This window comes from Lacerta agilis, chromosome 7, assembly GCF_009819535.1.
Source record: "Lacerta agilis isolate rLacAgi1 chromosome 7, rLacAgi1.pri, whole genome shotgun sequence".
In the NCBI taxonomy this organism is placed as follows: Eukaryota; Metazoa; Chordata; class Lepidosauria; order Squamata; family Lacertidae; genus Lacerta; species Lacerta agilis.
Genome location: NC_046318.1, coordinates 75,547,108 through 75,569,942, shown reverse-complemented (window position 1 = coordinate 75,569,942; position 22,835 = coordinate 75,547,108). Strand labels below are relative to the sequence as shown.

Here is a 22,835-nt window from a genome sequence, read left to right as displayed (position 1 = left end):
CAGAACTGGACACAGTATTCCAGGTGAGGTCTGACCAGAGCAGAATATAGTGGTACTATTACCTCCCTTGAACAACTCTCTTATACTGCTGTTCCCCAGCATAAGGTATTTAGTGTCCTGTCTGAAAACACTCTATGGCAGTATATGTACTCCCATATATTCTGCAACCAGTGGTGAGCAACAAGACATATCTATCCAGTCATTTCTTGTGAAAGACTGGGTTTTCCCCAAACCAGCATCAATCCAAAATGGGGAAAAGAACACCCTAGCTGTGTTTAAGTTGGTAATGTGCACACAGCCTGTGTGTGATGTGGTTGTTGGGGAAATATAGGAGCGTACAACTCTGCAGGTTGGGCTAGTGAAGGGACACGGGTGGCACTGTGGTCTAAACCACTGAGCCTCTTGGGCTTGCCGATCGGAAGATCGGCTGTTCGAATCCCTGCAACAGGGTGAGCTCTGTCCCAGCTCCTGCCAACCTAGCAGTTCGAAAGCACACCAGTGCAAGTAGATAAATAGGTACCACTTTGGCGGGAAGGTAAATGGTGTTTCCATGCACTCTGGTTTCCGTCACGGTGTCCTGTTGCGCCAGAAACGGTTTAGTCATGCTGGCCACATGACCCCAAAAGCTGTCTGTGGAAAAACACCAGCTCTCTCGGCCTGAAAGCGAGATGAGTGCTGCAACCCCCTAGATACCTTTGACTGGACTTAACACTCCGGGGTCCTTCACCTTTTACCTTTACTTAGGTTGGGCTAGTATTGTAAGTCAGAGCATCAGGAGAATTTTTCCAGAAGATTTAAGTGGAATCTAGCTGAGAGGATTTTATGCACCTTCCTGCCTTACTGGTCCCCAACAGAACAAAAGAGCCCGAGGGACTTACAATTGCCTGAAACTCTTAATCTAGAGATCATGGGTTCTAGCCCCACGGTGGGCAAAAAAGATTCCTGCATTGCAGGGGGTTAAACCAGCTGACTCTCTTGGTTCCTTGCAACTCCTCAGTTCTATGACTCTGTGACCTCCCAGTGTATTGTAGGCCTCACATGCCCTTCCAGGTATATGGGAACCAAAGATTGGCATGAACGTCAAGTGTGTTCCATGCACAGTCTTCCTCCTGCAGCTTCATCCTGCGCACTTAGCACCACCCGCAGAGCTTTAGCTGAAACTCTGCTCTCCCACCTCCTGCAGCTGACTTTTATGTCCAGTGTCAGAATCCCACCCTTCCAGAAGTCAGGGAGGCAATACAGGCACTCTTGGGTCCTAGCTTTCTCCTAACTTCTACGGGGTGGATTCTACTTGCTATCTCTCTCTCTCTCTCTCTCTCTATCTTTCTGTCTATCAGCTTTATATCTCGCCTTCCTTCCAAGGAGCTCGAGGTGCCTGTTGTAACGTGGGGATCGTGATTCAGCAAGTGATTTCAGCTCTGACATAGCAGGCAGGAGAAAGCTTCTTCATGTAACACTCTTCATTCAGACAAACAAGACTGGGGGACTGAGGAGAGGGATGCTACATTTATAGGGACAGAAAGACTGGCTAGAAAGGATACATTTTGGAGGGAACAATCTCAAGCAATCACAAAGCTGCCTTTGGGTGGGAACCAATAAGACTGAGGATCCAAATGCAGCAACTTGAATGAACCAATAGTGGCTGTTCCTTCTGGAACAGGAAGACAGTTACTTTCCCCTAATGCGAATACAGACAACAGTAATACAGATATGATAACCCTTCAATCAATACACAACAGTCCCAAACATGGTTCTCTTCCTCTCCATTTTATCCGCACAACAACAACCCTGTGAAGTAGGTTAGGCTGAGAGGCTGTGACCAGCTCAAGGTCACCCACCGGGCTTCATGGCTGTGCAGGGATTTGAACCCTGGTCTCCCAGGTCCTAGTCTAGCTCTCTCCCCAATATGCCACACTGGTGCTTCCGAACTAGTCACCAGAAGAAGAACCAGTAAGAAGCAGCGTCTTGCGGAAGTATTTAATGTGGATGACTAAAATGGAAGCTTCCACACACCCCTCTATTTTCTTCAAGTTGCAAAAATACCGTGGACAGAATGCAAAGCCCCAGTCCTTTTTGCGCTTTGACTATTTATTGAGCTCCTTTTACAGCGGTGTGTTTCTGGCGGCTGCCGCTGGCACTTACAATGCGTGGAAGACCTCTCTTCAGTTATCACACTTGATTCCCTCCCTATGTTTAGGTCCATTTAAACCAATGGGGGAAATGAAATGAGATCAAAATCTTTACTGCTCTGCACAGGGAGGCCAAGAAACAATGTATATATTTGCATTCACGTGTGCGAGACTTATCAGGCACATCTAAAGCTCGCATCCGAAATACAGAAAGCTGACAAAGGCTCAGCCTGCATCGTACTTAGCAGGCATTGTTGCGCTGAGTTCTTGCACCTTGGGGGAAGCTGCGGTGATGGGTGCTACAGAAATCACTACTGCCCAAACTGGTTCAAAAATAAATGTGTCACTTTCTGTTTTTTGATGGAAAGTTAATAAATGATGTCAGCTCTACCCCACAGCATGTTTCAGTGCTTGTCCTGGTGACTGTGTCATATTTTGCATTTTAAAAGTTCAAATGACTTGGCGTGCATTTATTTCAATAGCTCTCTTTCTGTCCTTATGATATAACCCAGCAAGGTGGGGCAGTATTCTGGCCACATCCGCATCAGAGCTGGCCCTTCCGTAAGGCAGAGTAAGGCAGCTGCCTCGGGCGGCACATTCTGGGGGGGAGGCAGTGGCTAGAAATGTGTGCTATGTGCTCTGTCCTGCAGCCCCTAAGCTAGCATGCTGCACCAGGGTGCAATGGAGAACTCTGTTCCACCACAAGCACGGAAGCATGATTGAACTACCAGTCTAGCCAGATTTTGTGCACAGGATGGGGGATGCACCATCTTGTTGTTTGCCTCAGGCAGCAAAGTGGCTCAGATACACTGAAACAGAAGTCACCAGACCCTTATATATAGTGAGAGAGTGGGGAGGGGTATTAAGACAGCTACTTTGAGATCTTTTATAGAATGTCCTGGGAGATTGAAGTGTTCTCCTACTGGTTTCTCTGTCTTCTGAAGAAGTGTGCATGCACACAAAAGCTCATACCAAGAACAAACTTAGTTGGTCTCTAAGATGCTACTGGAAGGATTTTTTTATTTTTTATTTTGTTTCTTCCTCATTATTAAAGGAATTCCAAATGCAGCTGATGGTTTTTTGGTTTTTTTTTAGCAAACCCACGGGCCAAGCCCACCAAACACTGCTGCTACGTGCTCTTGTGTCATTCCAGTGAGGCTAGTTGTGCAGTGACTTGTGCTTTGACATCTGCTAAACATCTGTGCTGCTTGCAACGCAAGCGTCATACTCCGTGACACTGTGCTGGCAAAACGACGACTATGACCCATCCCCAAATATTTACTTCCCAAAATGGAAATGTTTAGGACTGGACTAGGAAAGAGGTGTAGTGGTTAAGAGCTGTAGACTCGTAATCTGGGGAACCGGGTTCGCGTCTCCGCTCCTCCACATGCAGCTGCTGGGTGACCTTGAGCTAGTCACATTTCTTTGAAGTCTCTCAGCCCCACTCACCTCACAGAGTGTTTGTTGTGGGGGAGGAAGGGAAAGGAGAATGTTAGCCGCTTTGAGACTCCTTCGGGTAGTGAAAAGCGGGATATCAAATCCAAACTCTTCTTCTTCTTCTTCTTAGGGTGGAAAGGGAGCTGCTTCGTGCTGAGTTCAGCACTGTCTACACAGTGACCATGGCTCTCCAGGCAGGGCCGGCCCACCTGTGAGGCAAGGTTGGGCAACAGCCTTGGGGATTAAGATCTGGCCTCCGAGGAATACATTGCCTGCTGCAGTTATTGCTGTGGTGGCAGCAACAGCCAGATCTGCCTCTTCCTTGGCAGCCGCCTTCCATGTGGCCTCTTGGTGAATAGGAAGTGCAGCTGGTCTCCTTTCACTCGGGTTCCTGATGTAGCTCTTTATCTCCCCTTGCTCCTGATCTTCACTCACCCCTTCTTCCCTGATCGGGGGGGGGGGGAGCCATTTTGTGGTTCGCTTCAGGTGTCAAAAAGTATTGGGTCAGTTCTGTCTCCAGGGTTTCAGACAGCAATCTTCTTCTCCATGCCTACAAAGATATGCAAGGGACCTTCTGCATGAAACTCAGGTGCTCTGCCACTGAACAAGGCAAATAAGGATAGCTGGTGAGCCCACGTTCTATTAAAATCCACCGAACTTCATGTTTAAGTCATAGTCTCATGTGTTCCAGTGGGAGGGGGGAATGCATGCTGTTCTCTGGATTGGGTCCTTAATGCAGGAGTGGACTTCGGGCTTTCAAGTTTCAGCAGCGCCCTGCGCGAGACCAAATGTTGGTACCACCACTCACCTTCTGTTCTTCTCAATTCACTAGGTCATAGTTGCGGTGCCCTGCGGCACCCCCTAGGCTCAGCACCCAGTGCGGCAGAATCGGTTGCACTGCCCTAAATCTGCCTCTGCTTAATGCTGCCAATTAAATTACGGAGCAGAAATGTACTGGGGTTTCCTCCCTGCTTGGTTTATTCAGTCTGGAACAGGTGAGGCATACACAATTTGCACATAACAAAAGGCAATATTTAACTGGCCCGTTGAAAGAAAGAAAAAAAGCCGAGGCCTTTTAAGGATTTGCTGCGGGTGGAAGGGCTGAAGGGTAAAGGCACTTCTCTGCCCCATCCTGTTTCCATTCTGCCACTGTGTTATCTCCTAGGGTAAATCAGTGAATTGACTGACCCTCCAGGAAGGGAGCGTAATACACTGTGGCTTCGTTGCAGTGCGCATGTAGCTGTCCATTTGCTAAGCAGAAACAGCCCTGGTCTGTATCTGGATGGGTGCCTACATGGGAGTGCAATGCGCCGCGTAAAAATTCTCCCTTTCCCCTTCATGGATCACTGCCTTGTCGTGGCGAAGGGGCTTGAATTACTCAGGCAAGCTATGGACAGGTCAAGATGGATAGGTCATAGCGGAGAGTTTGGACCAAACGTGATCCACCTGGAGAAGGAACTGGCAAGCCGCTCCAGTATCCCTGCCAAGAAAACTCCATGGACAAAGACAACAGGCATATAAAAGATATGACGCTGGAAGATGAGCCCCTCAGGTCGGAAGGCGTCCAACTTGCTACTGGGGAAGAGCGGAGGACAAGTACAAGTAGATCCAGAGCTGATGAAGCGGCTGGGCCAAAGCCGAAAGGACGCTCAGTTGTGGATATGCCTGGAAGCGAAAGGAAAGTCCAATGCTGTAAAGAAAAGTATTGCATAGGAACCTGGAATGTAAGAACCATGAACCTTGGTAAGCTGGATGTGGTAAAAAATGAGATGGCAAGAATAAACATTGACATCCTAGGCATCAGTGAACTAAAATGGACAGGAATGGGCGAATTCAGTTCGGATGACTATCATATCTACTACTGTGGGCAGGAATCCCGTAAAAGAAATGGAGTGGCCCTCATAGTCAACAAAAGAGTGGCGAAAGCTGTACTGGGATGCAACTTCAAAAATGATAGAATGATCTCGATACGAATCCAAGGCAGTCCTTTTAACATCACAGTAATCCAAGTTTATGCACCAACTACCAGTGCTGAAGAAACCGAAATTGATCAATTCTATGAAGACTTACAACACCTTATAGAAATGACACCAAAGAAGGATGTTCTTCTCATTATAGGGGATTGGAATGCTAAAGTAGGAAGTCAAGAGATAAAAGGAACAACTGGCAAGTTTGGCCTTGGAGTTCAAAATGAAGCAGGGCAAAGGCTAATAGAGTTCTGTCAAGAGAACAAGCTGGTCATCACAAACACTCTTTTCCAACAACACAAGAGACGACTCTACACATGGACATCACCAGATGGGCAACATCGAAATCAGATTGATTATATTCTCTGCAGCCAAAGATGGAGAAGCTCTATACACTCAGCAAAAACAAGACCTGGAGCTGACTGTGGCTCAGATCATCAGCTTCTTATAGCAAAATTCCAGCTTAAACTGAAGAAAGTAGGAAAAACCACTGGGCCAGTAAGATTCAATCTAAATCAAATTCCTTATGAATACACAGTTGAAGTGAAAAACAGGTTCAAGGATTTAGATTTGGTGGATAGAGTACCTGAAGAACTGTGGATGGAGGCTCATAACATTATACAGGAGACAGCAACGAAAACCATCCCAATGAAAAAGAAATGCAAGAAAGCAAAGTGGCTGACCAATGAGGCCTTACAAATAGCGGGGGAGAGAAGACAAGCAAAATGCGAAGGAGATCGTGAAAGATACAGGAAATTGAATGCAGATTTCCAAAGAATAGCAAGGAGAGACAAGAGGGCCTTTCTAAACGAGCAATGCAAAGAAATAGAGGAAAATAACAGAATGGGAAAAACCAGAGATTTATTCAAGAAAATTGGAGATATGAAAGGAACATTTCGTACAAAGATTACCACAATTAAGGACAAAAGTGGAAAGGACCTAACAGAAGCAGAAGACATCAAGAAGAGGTGGCAAGAATACACAGAGGAATTATACCAGAAAGATATGGAGGTCTCATACACCCCAGGAAATGTGGTTGCTGACCTTGAGCCAGACATCCTGGAGAGTGAAGTCAAATGGGCCTTAGAAAGCCTTGCTAACAACAAGGCCAGTGGAAGTGATGATATTCCAGCTGAACTATTTAAAATTTTAAAAGAGGATGCTGTTAAGGTGCTGCACTCAATATGCCAGCAAGTTTGGAAAACTCAGCAGTGGCCAGAGGATTGGAGAAGATCAGTCTACATCCCAATCCCAAAGAAGGGCAGTGCCAAAGAATGCTCCAACTACCGCACAATTGCACTCATTTCACACGCTAGCAAGGTTATGCTTAAAATTCTACAAGGCAGGCTTAAGCAGTATGTGGACCGAGAACTCCCAGAAGTGCAAGCTGGATTTCGAAGGGGCAGAGGAACCAGAGACCAAATTGCAAACATGCGCTGGATTATGGAGAAAGCCAGAGAGTTCCAGAAAAACATCTACTTCTGCTTCATTGATTATGCAAAAGCATTTGACTGTGTCGACCACAGCAAACTATGGCAAGTTCTTAAAGAAATGGGAGTGCCGGATCACCTCATTTGCCTCCTGAGAAATCTCTATGTGGGACAAGAAGCTACACTTAGAACTGGATATGGAACAACTGATTGGTTCAAAATTGGGAAAGGAGTACGACAAGGCTGTATATTGTCTCCCTGCTTATTTAACTTATATGCAGAATACATCATGCGAAAGGCTGGACTGGATGAATCCCCAACCGGAATTAAGATTGCCGGAAAAAATATCAACAACCTCAGATATGCTGATGATACTACCTTGATGGCAGAAAGTGAGGAAGAATTGAAGAACCTTTTAATGAGGGTGAAAGAAGAGAGCGCAAAATATGGTCTGAAGCTCAACATCAAAAAAACTAAGATCATGGCCACTGGTCCCATCACCTCCTGGCAAATAGAAGGGGAAGAAATGGAGGCAGTGAGAGATTTCACTTTCTTGGGTTCCATGATCACTGCAGATGGTGACAGCAGTCACGAAATCAGAAGACGCCTGCTTCTTGGGAGAAAAGCAATGACAAACCTAGACAGCATCTTAAAAAGCAAAGACATCACCTTGCCGACAAAGGTCCGTATAGTTAAAGCTATGGTTTTCCCAGTAGTAATGTACGGAAGTGAGAGCTGGACCATAAAGAAGGCTGATCGCCGTAGAATTGATGCTTTTGAATTATGGTGCTGGAGGAGACTCTTGAGAGTCCCGTGGACTGCAAGAAGATCAAACCTATCCATTCTCAAAGAAATCAGCCCTGAGTACTCACTAGAAGGACAGATCCTGAAGTTGAGGCTCCAGTACTTTGGCCACCTCATGAGAAGAGAAGAATCCCTAGAAAAGACCCTGATGTTGGGAAAGATGGAGGGCACAAGGAGAAGGGGACGACAGAGGATGAGATGGTTGGACAGTGTTCTTGAAGCTACTAACATGAGTTTGGCCAAACTGCGAGAGGCAGTGAAGGATAGGCGTGCCTGGCGTACTCTGGTCCATGGGGTCACGAAGAGTCGGACACGACTGAACGACTGAACAACAACAACAACCAGGAAGGGAATGGGGTAAAGGAGAAAGCCACTTTAACAGGGGCAATTTATAATGCTGTAAAATGGCAGGCAGGCAAAGGGTTAAATACCCTTCCCCTCCACTGCCGCTTCTAGTTGCCTCCTCCTGGTGCTGTTTTTCCTGTTTAAAAGGGTCATGGAGCTACTGTTGCACATGCTTGCATATATGATGTGCTCTGACCCTAATGTACAGTGAACAGGGAACAAAAGGGGAAACCGGGTGTTGCAGATTTATTATTTCCTCGTCGTGTTATTTGTTTGCGGCATTTGTACCCCGCCCTTTCACCCCCCCCCAAAAAAATGGGTCTCAGAGACCAGCTTACGAAGATCAGCTGCAAAGCAGGCCCTGTCCTTAGGACTCACAATCTGGAAAAGGCATGACACAGGAGGGGGGGACGGACCCAGAAAGGGTGGAAGAAAGAAGAGCAAACTCAGTCACAAGTCCTTAAAATTGCAACCAATGTCGGTGGTGGTTTGGGCTACCTAGCCCTCCAGAAGAGCAGTCTCTCCCCTGAAATACTCTCCCATCCCTGAGATCAGATCCAGGAGCACAGCTGACGACAACATCCAGGGTTGGAGAACAGGGGGGCTCTATTTGCAATGAAGTTCTGTTCCTTATGGAGCTTCCTTCCTTCCTTCTAATATAGCATTTGCCGCTGAAAACGGCAGTGTCTAGTTTCCCCTGCTCTCCTCCATGCAACGTATCATGAAACTTGCAACATACCGTGAAACTGGCCAGGTGATGTGATATCATCACCTCACCTTACTACCAGCAGCCAGTGACGGGGACTGGAGTCCAGAGAAACTCGCAGTGCGGTGATGTCACTTCAGAAGGTGACTTACACTAGATGCTATGTGGGATCAGCGAAATGGAATAGGGAGGAGAGATGGTGGTTTCTGCGACAGCCACGTGTCTGCTGCAACACCTGCTTCTCTCCCGCTAGGGATGGGCGACTCTGTCGATTTTAGTTTCTCATTTTCCCAAACTTAAATTCTCAGTTATCCATGTTTTCACAAATGTCTGCTTTAAAAGAACGAAAAGAGGTCATCACAAAAAACACACTAGTATTTTAGTGTGACTTTCTCTGAATACACAAGTTTGAATGCAATTTTGCCTCATCTACACAATTTCGTAGATCAGCGTCGCCCAGTATAAAATGTTGCATCCCTTAAGATGTGCGTTGTTCTGCACACACTTTAGGATATGCTTTCTGCACACGTTGCAAAATTTGGAGAACTGTGAATTTTGAAGGTTTCAGTTTGCATATTGTTCAGAAAGGGCAAATTAGGTAGTCACCTTTAAATGTAAACTGACTTGCATTTTTCACCTTTCCTTTCCTGTTAATTAGCCTAGATCCAGTATGGGGAACCTGTAAGCAGCCTAATAATAATAATAATAATAATAATAATAATAATAATAATATTAATTTATTTGTACCCCAGTCACTCTGGGCAGCTTTCAACAGATATTAGGATACATTAAAATGTCACAGATTAAAAACTTCCCTGAACAGGGCTGCCTTCAGATGTCTTCTGAATGTTGTTAGTCTCTTGCTCCCATCAAACCCAGCCAGCATGGTCCTGCTGCTGTGCAGGAACATCTGGAGGGCATGCAAGGCTGTGATGCTGGAGCCATAAATGCACATCTTGGCACCTCATCGGGCAACCAGTGAACACTTCCTTCTTTTCAAACTGGCGCAACAGCAACACTGCACCTAATGACATCCTCCGATTTTCTCAGGTTAGATTGCACAGGCTTGGGGGTGTCGTAAAAGGCTTCCCAGTCAGCACTTCCCTACAGCAAAGAGCTACTGCAGCCGAGGCTTATCTTGGCTTGATTTTTTTTTTACCCAGATCCTTTAAATCCTTGTTGTTCGGCTTAACAAGGGTGGGGAACAGGCTGAGTGCCTTCAGACCCCCCCCCCCCCAACAATAAGGGATTGGAACAAAATCTGTAAAGCAAATGTGGGTCAACCTGCTTAAAAAAAAAAAGTCTGGTGTGACAAAGGGAAAGGAAATCTCTTGGCATTTCATGATATGCCAGTGGTTGCTTTTCCTGAGATTTGACATTGGACCGATATGGCTGTTACACACATGAAAAGTGTGCATGCACACACTGTGAGTGCTGGCGTTTCTTCTCTGCTTTCTCTTAATCTTGGTTATTTTTCTAAGGCAAGGAATCAGCACGGTCACAGTCAAAGGCAACCTTCTCTGGTAGCAGCAGGTTTTGTGCCCCACAAAACAAGTCACAAGGAGATACTTCAAATAGCAAAAGCAAGTTATTACCTCCTCATTCTGACTTCTGACCCTTACCCATGGGGGGGGGGGAGGGGATTCCAGGCCTCGTTTCACCTCGGATGTTTCCTCCTCTCCCATTTAAGTTCCTGCATACAGTATTTAAAGCATATGCATTTAAGCATGCACCTAACGTGTGGACCGGGGTCAGGTGCATGTAGCATTTTAAAGTTGTCTGCTCCCAGGCAACATTGGAATTCCCTCCATGGAAATGTCAAACTGGCTCCCTCCTTGTTGTCCCTCCGCTGGCAGGTGAATACCTTCTTGTCGCAATGAGGCTTTGGGGGAAATGGCTGCTTTTAATGAAAGGGCTGGTGCCATGCTGTTTTCGATTATTATAAGTAAGGTTTTAACGTTTTATCTATTTAATGGATTTATATAGCAATAAATTTAATACACGTGCTGCCCACTCAACTGCTCCCGTGGGTGGAACTGCGACTCCCGCAGGTGCCGCAAATTCGTAAGAACTCACAAACGTTTATAGTGTGGCTGCAGCTACACTTTGGAACTCCCTGCCTGTTAAGGTCCATCAGGCTCCTTCACTTCACTCTTTTCGGCACCTTTTAGTGGTTGTTGTTTTTTTAAAGTGTACAGTTGCGAATTTCTCTCAGCGCCATTGCCTTTTGTAAACTGCTTGGAGGCGATTTAAACAAACAAAAAAAAAAACCTATCAGGCAGTGTATAAATTTTATAAAATATAGAGAAAGAGAGTTTTGAGTCTATCAAAGTTTAATTGCTTTTCCCCCTATGTTTTTAGCAATTATCATTTTTATCCGTAAGCCGCCTTGATCCCCTGTCAGGGCGAAAGTCGGGCTAAATAAATAAATAACATCATCATCATCATCATCATTATTATTATTATTATTATTATTATTATTATTATTGGCTGCCAGTGAGTCTCTGTATGGAACATTAGCCTCCGCCGCAAGCGGCCTCAGCATGCGGGCGCTCACCCCACGGAAAGGCGGGCGCGCGCGCGAAAGAGAGAGAGAGAGAGCGCGCGCGAGCCATTGCGTACACCTAAGCGCGTGCGCAGGGCTACTTCCTTGTTTTCCTCACGTGACAGGCCTCCTTCTCCGACAGAGAGAGAGATAGAGGCGGGTTGTTGGTGGTAGGCGGAGCAAGCGCGGGAGGCGGGAGAAAGGGAAGCAGCGCAAGGGGCGATTGGTCCGTTCGGCGGGTGACTGAAAGCGCGGCTGCGGTGGGTCCGACCGGGCGAGCGGCGCGTGCCTCTTTCCCCCCCCCCTCTCTCACACACACACACAAAAACCCCGTCAGGCGCGAGGGCGTGTGCGCGCGCACTCTTTCCCCCTCCTCCCTTCACTCCCTCCCTCCCTCGCGCGCGCGCGCTCCCGCCCCGGGAGGAGGAGGCGGAGAGGAGGAGGGAGGAGGCGGCGGCGGCTGCAGGAGCCTGCGCGAGAGCGAGCTGCGCGTAGGGGAAGGAGCGAAGCGCAGGGAAGGCAGTCCAGGTTGGCGGGCGGAGAGCGGCTCGGCTCCTTCCTCTCGACTCGTCTTCCCGGGGAATTGGACCTGGACCCCCTCAGCCTCAGCCGCCGCCGCCGCCGCTGCCCTCCGCCCTCCTCGCCGCCGCCACCGCCGCCGCTCCTCCGCCTCCCCGCGCCGACCCTTCCCTCCTCCTCCCGCCCCCCAACTCCGGCTTGGGGAGGGGGGGCTCTCCGCCGAGAAGGGAGGGGGGCCGCCTGCGCAAGTTAGTAGCCTCTCTGAGGAGAAATGTGGGGGGCTGAGGGAGGAGGAGGAGGAGGAGGAAGGGGTTTTCCTCCTTTCTATTTACCATTAGTATATTTTTGGCGGGGAATGACTCCCCCTCCCCACTCACGCCACAAACCCACACCCCCCCCCCCACTTCACTGTTGAGGGGAAGCTTTGTGGTTGTGGGTTTTTTTGTGTTTGTGTGTTAGGTTCACAGAAGGCGCTTTTCTGCCCACTTTCCATCTATTTTGGGGTGTGTGTGTTGTTGTTTTTTGAGGGGGGGGAGGGAAATAAGACCTGGGATGAGGGAACAGCCCCTTTTTTTTTTATCTGAGGGAGATGTCAAGAGGATGTCTCTATCCCACCCCACCCCCTACACCAAAAAAGAGAGGAGAAGATATGAATAGAGACTTGGGGAGTTAAGCTTTCCTTGGGTGGGTGGTTGCCTCCCCCCCTCCCTTTCCTGCTAAGAAAAAGAAAGATCTAAAGATCTGGTCAGGAATTTCGCTTTCAGAAAGGGAATAATAAGAAGAAAGGGTATTACAACAGAGAAGGCTCGGATGCTGCAGTTCAAAAGGCTCCAAAGGCACTCTGAGGTTCCAGAAGATGTGGCCTCTTATTTATTTATTTTTTAAAAAATAAGGGTCAATTTGTGGAATGGGCGAAACAGTTGAAGACGATCCCTTATGAAGCTTAACAGGAGTACGCCCGGTGTTTGCAGCTTGGAAGCCCACTCTTGGGATCTGGTGTGGAGATGGTTGGTGGTTTAACCTTGGGATCGCCAGTCTGCACCCCTCTCCTCCCTCCTCAAACCAGCAGGCACTAATGTAGCCTTTAGGATAATCTTGAGGATGACTCAACTGGATACTCTTAAGTGGGAGAGTCGAAGGAAGTCTCGAACCACGGAGGAGGCACCAAGGAGATGGGATCTATGAGGCAGGGTTCCCCATGGAAATGCTCTGTAAGGAACTGAAGTGGAGGGACACCCATCCTTTCTTCCTTCAAAATAAGACATCTTCCAAAGAAGGGAGCCTAGTGATGATGGGGGCAGAGATAGTCTGATGAAGGCATCTCCTGTCTGCTTGCCCACCCCCCTCTACAGAAGCAGGCTGTGAACTCTATTCCCAAAAGGGTGCTGTGCAGTCAGAAGAGAAACTAGGTGCAGAAAGGGGAGGGGTGCGGATTACTGACACTCCTCCCTCAGCTAAAGCTGCTTTGCCCTGTCTTGTGTTTAATGCCCAATCTCTCCTTGTCTTTTCTTTCCTTGTCTGTGTTCATCTGTTTCTGCTGGGCAGGATCATGCCGGACCAGATCACTGTGTCGGAGTTTATTGCTGAGACCACAGAGGATTACAATTCCCCAACCACATCCAGCTTTACTACCCGGCTACAAAACTGCAGGAATACTGTCACGCTGCTGGAAGAGGTAAATAAACACTTGTCACCTTTGCTTTCTGTGTATGGTTGCATGGGGAAGCCAGTTGACACGCATACCGCCCTGCTTTCTTCATGACTATAGCGTGGATGCTCTTGGGTGATGATTGCACACAGTGCTCATGTCTATGAATTCCAAGGGTTTCGGTGTTAAATGAGGTTGAATATTGTCTCTTCTGTGTCTTGTTATCCCATGTTGCTTTCCTGATGTCAGTAGTGTTGACTGCAGCAAGATTGTTTGATGATATGATTTATGCAGAGCAAATGGTTAGACAGAATGAATGAAGCTTGATGTGTCTTTGGCACAGATGAAGCAATAGATAATTGGTGGCAAGGACAAGCTGTAGAGGAGATCTCTTTGAAATGGGAGATTGGTGACAAACAAGATTTGGGGCTATGGTGTTGAAAGGGGGAATGCAATGCAAAATGATGCAGTGATGCTGTCTCTTGGATGGTAGAGCAGCTCTGCACAGCCTGATTCATGTCACCCATCTCAATATTAGCAGTTGCATGTCATTTTCAGTCTAAATCAGGCAACATACCTATACAGTTCCTAATATTTTTGAATATTGTATTTGATGTGGGATGCATTGTTATTTAAAAATCTGGCATTGTATTTTGTCTGTGTGGTGATTAAAAAGCTTGTGGAGATCACAGCAAGGTTAAAATTTGATTTTCCTATCAAGGTCCACATGGCTTCTTAAACTAAGTCTTGAGTTTCCAGTTATTTTATTTTTCAAAAGGTGTTGTTCATATTGTAATGGTTTTGTGCATATTGTAACAGGCAAGATACAGTAGCTTTGTTGAAATTGCAGAAGAGCTTTTTTCACACATGCACAATAAAATTGTACTGATCAGGTTTGTGCTCTGGGGGACCCAAAATGCCATTCCAAAAGATTAGTTATAATTACTTCCTTGTTGAAAGTAATCTTGTATATTAACAGCCTGAGTGTTACTAAGTAATTGGATAATAGAATTGGAGGATAAGACCAGTTGTTTGTGAATATCTTGTTTTTGAAGTGACATTGATTTAGGCTTGCAGATTTGCCACACTCTATTGGTTTGTAGTTGCCCCTGCAAGAGTACTCTCAAGTAAAATTTCTCCCAGTGCTGTATGTAGTTAGTCAAACATTGCTGTCAGCTGTTTATGTGACTTGAGAGAGCACTGAGATGGGATGCTACTGCATCTGGTTATGGAAACAATGGTGACATCTTCTGTCTAAAGTGTTGCTGGCCCTTGGAGGAAGTCAGAAAACTATCTATAAGCTCATATGGCAGTGCCTAGTGCTAGGCAGTTTAGGACTGTCTGCTTTCATATCAGACTGTGTGCCTATACTTCAGGCTTTCTTGTTCTTTAAAGAGTTGATAAACATATAGACAGAAGGAAGTCAGAGCTTTGCTTGCAGCCTGACAATCACTGCTGGTATCTCCCTCTAGCTTTCAGATCCAAGAAAGGGACAGGGAAATGTGGTATGTACAACACACAAATAAGCCCAAATATATATATATTTTCAGGGTCCAGGTGAAGAGGTGGGAGGGATCTTGACAGTTGGGTGCTGTGCTGAGCAGAGTCACTAATGTCACTCTCACGTTCATTTTGAACAGGCATATAACTTTGAAATATTAGTACTGGAGCTTCTAAAACAATATGTTGGTACAAGAAAACTGGCAATACAGTCTCTCTGTGTTATATGTAGTCTGGCTGCATAAACTGGTAATCCATTGAAAACTTGTGTTCAATTTAAGTTTTTCCTAGGCCATTATGCTGAGTGGGGGAAGCAGAATGTGGTTCAAAAATATGTATTTTTTCAGTGCTGCAGTCCTTAACACACTTGGTGAGGAACAAGTTGGGTCCACTATGCCCAGCATGTATTCAGATGTTGGAGAATTTTCAAAACAATGAATCCAGGGAAGTGTTTTTAGTGGGGAAACTGCTGCAAGTGAGAATGTTCAAAAACGCTGTTAATCCACAGTAGGAGGACTAGGCCAGTAGGGATCAGCCTGTTTTTGTTCGGTACCCTTCCAAAAGTAATTTAATCCCTTTCCTTTCTTCAGTAAGTCATTGAATCGGTGAGAATGTGACAAAATATCATTTTAATTTTGTTTCCACATTTCTTTATTCCAGCCAACAAGACATCACAGAGATGAATTCCTCATTTTCATGTCATAACAAATGGAACAAATTCATGAGGGGGAAAGGAAGTGATGGAATTCATTGGCTTTATTGATTATAGTTTCCTCCTCTTTTTCCAAGTAGCAAGCCAGATTGCTGATTATTCAGGCTTTATGCTCACTTCCTTATGACTTTATATAATGCTAAGTATAATGCATTTTGCCTTGCTGGAGGAAGCAATCCTTGGAATGGTCTTTTAAAGACTGTATTCAGTGAAAAGGCTGGACAATATATTTCTATCAAATGGCTGCAGCAGTCAAAATCCCCCTGGCAGGTTTTTAGAAGGGGGCCAGTTAATAAAATACAAGCATCTTTCAGAAAAGAAACATCGGAGATCAAGTTCCTGAAGAGCTCTTGTACAGTATAGCCATCAGAAAGCATACTTGAAAAGGCCTGTATGCAGTGTCAGACTTTTTATAAAGCGGAAAGAAAGTAACACACAATTGGGTCAGGGGAAGGTCAAATTTGTAGAATAATCAGAGGTATTTTTTATCATTGCTCGTATCATCAACTGTTTGTATTTTATGGAATGCTGATGAGCTGTAAATGTTCATGGATGTAGCATAAAGTAAATACAGTATAAAATCGTAAAGGGAAGTAATTTTGCAAAATAAAATTGTAAAGGGAGGTAATTTTGCAAAATAAAATCGTAAAGGGAGGTAATTGTTTACCTTCTGCTTATCAAAGAGGAAGAACAGCCATTAACAGTGGATAGACCATTTTGGGGAACTTTTTGTGTGTGTAAAAGGAAAATCACCTGACTGAACTTAGATGTGGGATAGGGTAGATCCATCAGGAGTTCATTTAGAAAGGATAAAAGGAATTGCAATTTAAGTTGACTTTGGGAAGGTAACTGCGTACTATTAGCTTGGATAAAATAAAAGCCTGCTTCATGCAATATTTAATCACAGCTGTTCGGCAGTGGAACATACTCCCACAAGAGGTGGTGGACTCTCCTTCCTTTGAGGTTTTTAAGCAGCGGTTGGATGGCTTTGTGTCATGGATGCTTTAGCTGTGATTCCTGCATTGCAGCGGGTTGGACTAGATGACCCTTGGGTCCCTTCCAGCTTTAAGATTCTGTGAAAGCCTCTATGAAACCTGTATTTATTCTAAGTGCACTCTCAATACATAGGGAAGTTCATACAGGAGAAGGCATTCTTTGAGAAATGAGTCCAAGCCATTTAATACTTTAAAGAGTATAATTGGAACCTTGAATTGAGCCTGGAAACCAAGGCAGACGCTACAGTTGAGCTGGGATCACTGAAATGTGCTTCCTGTAGTTAGTCAGTAGGGCTTGACAAGCATCTGCATTTTGTACCAGCTGAAGCTCCTCCAGGGAGTTTTACTAAACTCATGTAGAGTTTAGTAAAATAATCCATTCCAAGGTGTGTCCCATGTATGAATGGTGGTGGACTGATCTTGATAATTGAGGAAATGTAGTAGATAATTTATCAAATGTAAGTGATAAAAAATATTCCTTGCTGCTGCAGGCTGCATTTCTGACTGTGGAAAAGCTTAACCTCATCAAATTTAGGTTATTTTCTTCTCCTTTAGAGATCCCCCTTTTCCCTTGCTTCCTTATTTTTCACTGAGTGCATTTTCTGTTGCATTTTCAAACTTAAATATGCTTCTTTAATAGGTACAGAAATACTTTAAAAAACCCCCTGTAAAAATAGGGTCCTTGGAGAATCTTACTAAATTTGCAAATGTCTAAGGCAAGCTGCAGGCAGTATTAATCTACCTGGGTTCTAAAGTGTATTATTTTTACCAATAAAGGAAGGTTACATGATAATCTTTACTAAAGCTAAAATAATGGGATTATATCTGTATTTTATGTCCTTGCTGATTTGTTTCAATAATATTCAACAAAGGTTTTATTGATCTTCTTGTATTGCATTTTTTTCTTGCTTAAAATATATTTTGGAATTTGATAGAGGCACACAGCCACACCCTACACAGTAGAATCATAGAATCATAGAGTTGGAAGAGACCACAAGAGTCATCCAGTCCAACCCCCTGCCAAGTAGTTCTGTTCTGTTCATTCATCTAGTTTAATTATTTTGCTACAAGGCTATACCACTCAAAACATAAAATGTAATGGCCCCTTTATATTTCACTTACCACTAGATATACATTTATGTTTTGTAAGTATCTGTAAAGTGCACTACTGCAGTCAGTGAAATAGAATAAGAGAGTTATTGTTAAAAACAACTCTGAGCATATTGTTATTCCTTGCAATCTATTATCAGATTATTTAATTTGACAGTTATAAAATATTCTGGCTATTGCTTCTAGAGCACACCAAAACCTAGTTAGTTCATTATTTCACACAGTGGCCAGCCAGGTGCCTCTGGAAAGTCTGCTCATAGGTTTAAGGGCTGTACTGTAGCCTCCTTCTGTTGTTCCACAGCCACTCTGTTCTAACTCTTCTGCCAGTCCGCTTCATTGGATGGCTGTGGGTTCCAATACTGGGAGAAATGCAGGGTTCTAATAGAGGGAGAAAATCATTTTAAAAACCTTGAATTGTGTCCCTCCCTCTACTTGCCTTTTTCTAAATTTAAAAGCTTCACATATTGTAGTCTTCCTTGGGGAAGGTGCTCTGGTCTCCGTTTTCTATACTTGTAAAGTTCTGTGGTATTCTGTTTGAAATGTGGCAACTAGAAATGACACACAGTACTCAAAGTGTGACCACACCATAGATTTGTATAAGTAATACCCTGCTGGATCAGACCAGTGGCATAGTCCAATATCTTGTGCTCGCTCTAGAGAACCAGTTGCTTATGGGAAGCTTATAAGCAGGATTTGAGCACAAGAGTGCACTTGCAATGTAAGATTCCCAGACACTGGCATTCAGGGACATATTGTGGGTATAAAAGTATTATGATTCTGACAACTTAATTTTTGATGCCTTTCTAAATAATCTGGTATCTGAAGAAGTGTGCATGCACACGAAAGCTCATACCAGGAACAAACTCAGTTGGTCTCTAAGGTGCTACTAGAAAGAATTTTCGATTTTGTTTTTTCTAAATAATCTCTTTTTTTCCTTCTGTCACACGTTGGGTTGAGAGTTTCATTGAGCTCTCCACTACAACCCCTAGATCCCTTTCCTATTGAAGGACTGGGCTGGTTGTTGGTATATACAGTATGGGAGTTCAACAATTATTTTATTTTATCCCCCCCCCAATGTCCATTATTTTACAATTAAACCACATCTGTCATTTTCTTGCCTGTTATCCCAGTTGAGATATATATTTATGGAGGTCTTCACAATCCCTATTAACCACCTTAAATATTTGGATGTTATTGTCAAGGTTGGGCACCTCACTTCTCATGCCTAACTGTACATTAATTGAGAACAAACTAAACAGCACTGGTCCCAGTACAACTAACTGGTGGACTCCACTGATCATATGTGTGCCAAGTGTTGTTCCCTCAGCACAACATCCAAAGGGTAATATATATGTGTAAGATTGTCAACATGTTTTAAAGCACAAAGGCAGGAATATTGCTTATTTGTGTCTTCTAGAATAGCTGAGGGCATAACATTTAAGAGTTTTGGTAAAGGAAATCCTATCTCTGAATTTCTGCATGTCCTTTAAGCAGCAAGGTGGGACAAAAGAATGCAAAGGGGACATTTCCTACACAACAGCTGACTTTTAGAAACTGATATAGGGAGCAATCCTATGCATGTGAAGCTGCTATAAAGGAAGCCGGTGTAAAGTTACACCAGATACAAACTCTGTTCTGCAGCAGGGCTACTGCTCTGCTGAAGCCTAGCAGAAGGAAAACAAGCCTGTAAAATAGTACTGTATTCTATGCCGGGTCGCCAGGTCACGTGACCTAGCTGAATGGACTTTGTATCCAGCCAAGTCCCCCTCTCTGATCAAGCACCTGCTGCCGCCGCCACCCCTTTAAGGGAGCATACACCAGCCTCTGTTGAGCCAGGATAAGCAAGATACTGTATGCTGGTATATCTTTGGCTGAGCCAAGGTTGGAGACTTAACATTGGCTGAGCCACAGAACTGCCAGCTGAATTGGAGTTCTGCTGCATTCTTACCTTTGTAGAAGCTGTGTTGGGTCATTTTCAGCTAGGCTTGTTCTTCTATATGTGTCAGAGGCCTGCCCTCGCCCGAAGGCAAGGAGTTGCCAGGGCTTTATCGGTATCGTGAGCCCCCGCCTCAATTGCTGAGCAATTCATCTTCATCCAGTGAGGGAGGCAGTGATCCCTCTAGTGGGGAGGGGGAGATGGGAGCAGGAAATAGGAGTCAGGGCTCTGGCAGGGGAAGAGAGCCCTCACACTAAGCAGAGGCTGGAGGGGAAGCACCTCTCCCATCTCCCCATTTGCACAGGGGGGAAAGACGCAGAGGGGGTAGGTGGGGGTTCCACATCCCGCGCCTTTTATGCTGGGCTAAGAACCGGAAGGGGTCATTCCCGGACTCTGCCGAAGGATGAGCTGGACGTCTTTTTCTTAGCTGCACTGTATATATCTGCACAAAAAAGAAACTTAGTTTCAGAAGTTTCTGCGTCAGCCTGGTTACTCATGAGCAGCCACTGAAAACCATACAGCATGTATCATAACTTTGTATTTAATAATACTTTCCACCAATTAGCCAGAAAGTGACATTAAGCTAACTGACTTGTATTCCTCTGGATCCCTTGTTAAAAGCTGGTGTTACATTGGTTGCTTTCCAGTTCCTTGGAGACTGATGTTAGAAGATCAGTAATTTCATATTTCAGTTCTTTAAACTCTTGGGTGGATACCATCTGGCTCTAGTGACTTGTTAACTGTCATTTTGTTGATACGTCCTGGAATTTCCAATCTCTGTCATCACAATTTGTCTCAGTTGTTCAGAATCTGTTCTTCAATATGTCCTGTTGGGCACAGGTATAAAGTATATGGGTAGAATTATATATATATTACCTTTCTATATAATACTGTACAGGTAAATCAGTCCTTCTGTTCAGCAGAGAGAGCTCAGAGTGGCTTTCCTTAAAAGATTTTCACCACACTGGAGTTAAGGCCAGGAACATAGGTTTAAATATTCACCATGTTCTGCAGCAAACTGCTGGCATGAACTTAATATGCAGTGTGGAGTGCTGAGGGAGTAGGAAACACACATGCAAGCTCTTGGTTAGAATTTCATCTAATGACCTGAGAAAACAGCTCAAGAATGGAAGGTGCCAGAAGTTGTTGGGCTGTGCTGTGTTAATGGAGTGATCCTGTGTCTCCTTTCTCTGATTCAGCTGGATAGAGCGACTGTTGCCAGGTTGATGAATGAAGGAGCTTGGCTTCTCGACAGAGCTGTTGTGGATATATTTAAAAAATAGTTATGTTAAGATAAAGATCAACTTTTGGAACGACAGCGTTAAGCCAATATAATGTACAGTGGTACATTGGTTTACAACAATAATCAGTTCCGGAGGTCCGGTTGTAAGCCAAAACAGGTTGTAACCCAAGGCGTGCCTTCGCCAATGGGGCCTCAAAAAAATATGGGTTGTAATTCCCCCCCCCCCCAAAATGGGTTGTAATCCAAAAAAAGGGACACACACTTCCGGGTTTGACGTGGTTGTAATCCAAAATGGTTGCAAGACAAGGTACGACTGTAGTGGATTAGAGCATTGGACTAGGGCCTGGGAGGTTGGGGTTCTAATCCCCACTCAGCCGGGAAGCTCACTGGGTGACCTTGGGCCCATCACTGTCTAAGTTAGCCTAACATAGCCTAACCTATGGTACAGGGTTGTTGTGAGGATATGTCAGGGAGAAGGAAAACTATGTCTGCCACCTTGAGCTTGTGAAAAGATAGGTGAGATATAAATGTAATAAATTTATAACAAAACATGGTTTACCAAACCTTATACCACGATTTAAAGTACACTTTAATGTATATTAACTTGCAGTCCATTGGCGTTCATTAAAATGCAGTGAATTTAGAAAAAAAAACTATTTTGTTTTGTTTTGATGCAGTATTTGTGGGGTTGCCCTTGAAAAGAGAAAACACTTACTGGCCCAAAATGTCACTGTCATGGTTGGCAGGAGCTGGCAAAACTCCAGTTTTGCACTATCTCCTTTGGTTGTCTATTCATTTCTGGGCCCAGTTTAATGAAGTGTGTGTTCTTAACTTTTAAGCTTCAAATGGCCTGAAGCCTTGGGGGCTTGAAAATCACATTCTCCTCTGTGTTCTCTCCTGTAGGCATTGTTCAGTATCTGAGGCCCTGCTCCGTGTTCCCTTGCTTGCTGGAGCTCAGCCATTGGCAGCAAGCGGTGGAGTTGTTTCAGTCTTGATTTGGAATACGCTTCCCATAGAGGCCTAATGAAAATGTGGAAATTTCAGAAGGCTTTGGGTGGTGGACAAGTGTTGATTCAGATTTTTGCTGGTTTCTTGTTTTGTCTGTCTGCTCTGAACGTGGTTTATTGCTGTTATGTTTGGATATTTTTGGAATGTTTCAGTTATATGATTAGTTGCCTTTAGTTTCTTACAGAAGAAAAGTGGGGTTATTAACTCAAATGTATTTCAGAACTGAGCCCCTGATTAGTAAATATATTGAGGGCTACAGTTAAGAAGAAAATGCTTATAGGGATAAAATCATTTATTGAGCCTTTGACAGCATTCATTTCATTTCATGGTATTCAATTTAAAGTTTTTCATTTTGCTTCTGTGGATTACCTAGTGCCAACTGAAAAATGAAAGAAAGGGGAAGAGTTAAACTGCTTATGCATGCTTGAGAATTCAGTGTCAGTATAATGCCTCCCCAAACATACTTTGTATTTATGATACAACAATATCTGCATTCCATATTCTAACCCAGAGAAGCATTTTTCTTTGTTGGACTACATGCAAGCTGTGGAGTCAAAACTGGGATCCCACCCCCCACTCCTTCCTTGCTCAGTGGACTGTCAGGAAAGTAGATTATTCTCACCAGATACTTAAACTGATTGGTGGCAGAAGGCTTTTCTCATTGGATATTGCTGCTCCCTCCATTGCTCCATCTATGTCGGCTGCCCCTCCTGCCCCTACACTTGCAAGACATTAAGCCAAGGGCAACATGTAACCCACCCCATTCTAAAAAGTGACATCTTGTGCAATCATAGCAATAAA

The 22,835-nt window shown here is 44.7% G+C and overlaps 1 protein-coding gene across 6 annotated transcripts in view; it reads left to right on the top strand.

Moving 5' to 3' along the window:
* Window positions 1-22,835, top strand: part of ASAP1 (ArfGAP with SH3 domain, ankyrin repeat and PH domain 1) — a 138,075-nt gene that overhangs the window by 41,790 nt on the left and 73,450 nt on the right. For 5 of the 6 annotated variants that reach the window (XM_033155865.1, XM_033155861.1, XM_033155863.1 and 2 more), the window contains exon 3: window positions 13,428-13,557. In XM_033155865.1, coding sequence (XP_033011756.1) covers window positions 13,428-13,557 — 130 coding nt within the window. Of the gene's footprint in view, window positions 1-12,021; window positions 12,131-13,427; window positions 13,558-22,835 lie in introns of those variants that run through there. The other variant, XM_033155862.1, reaches the window with a different exon arrangement.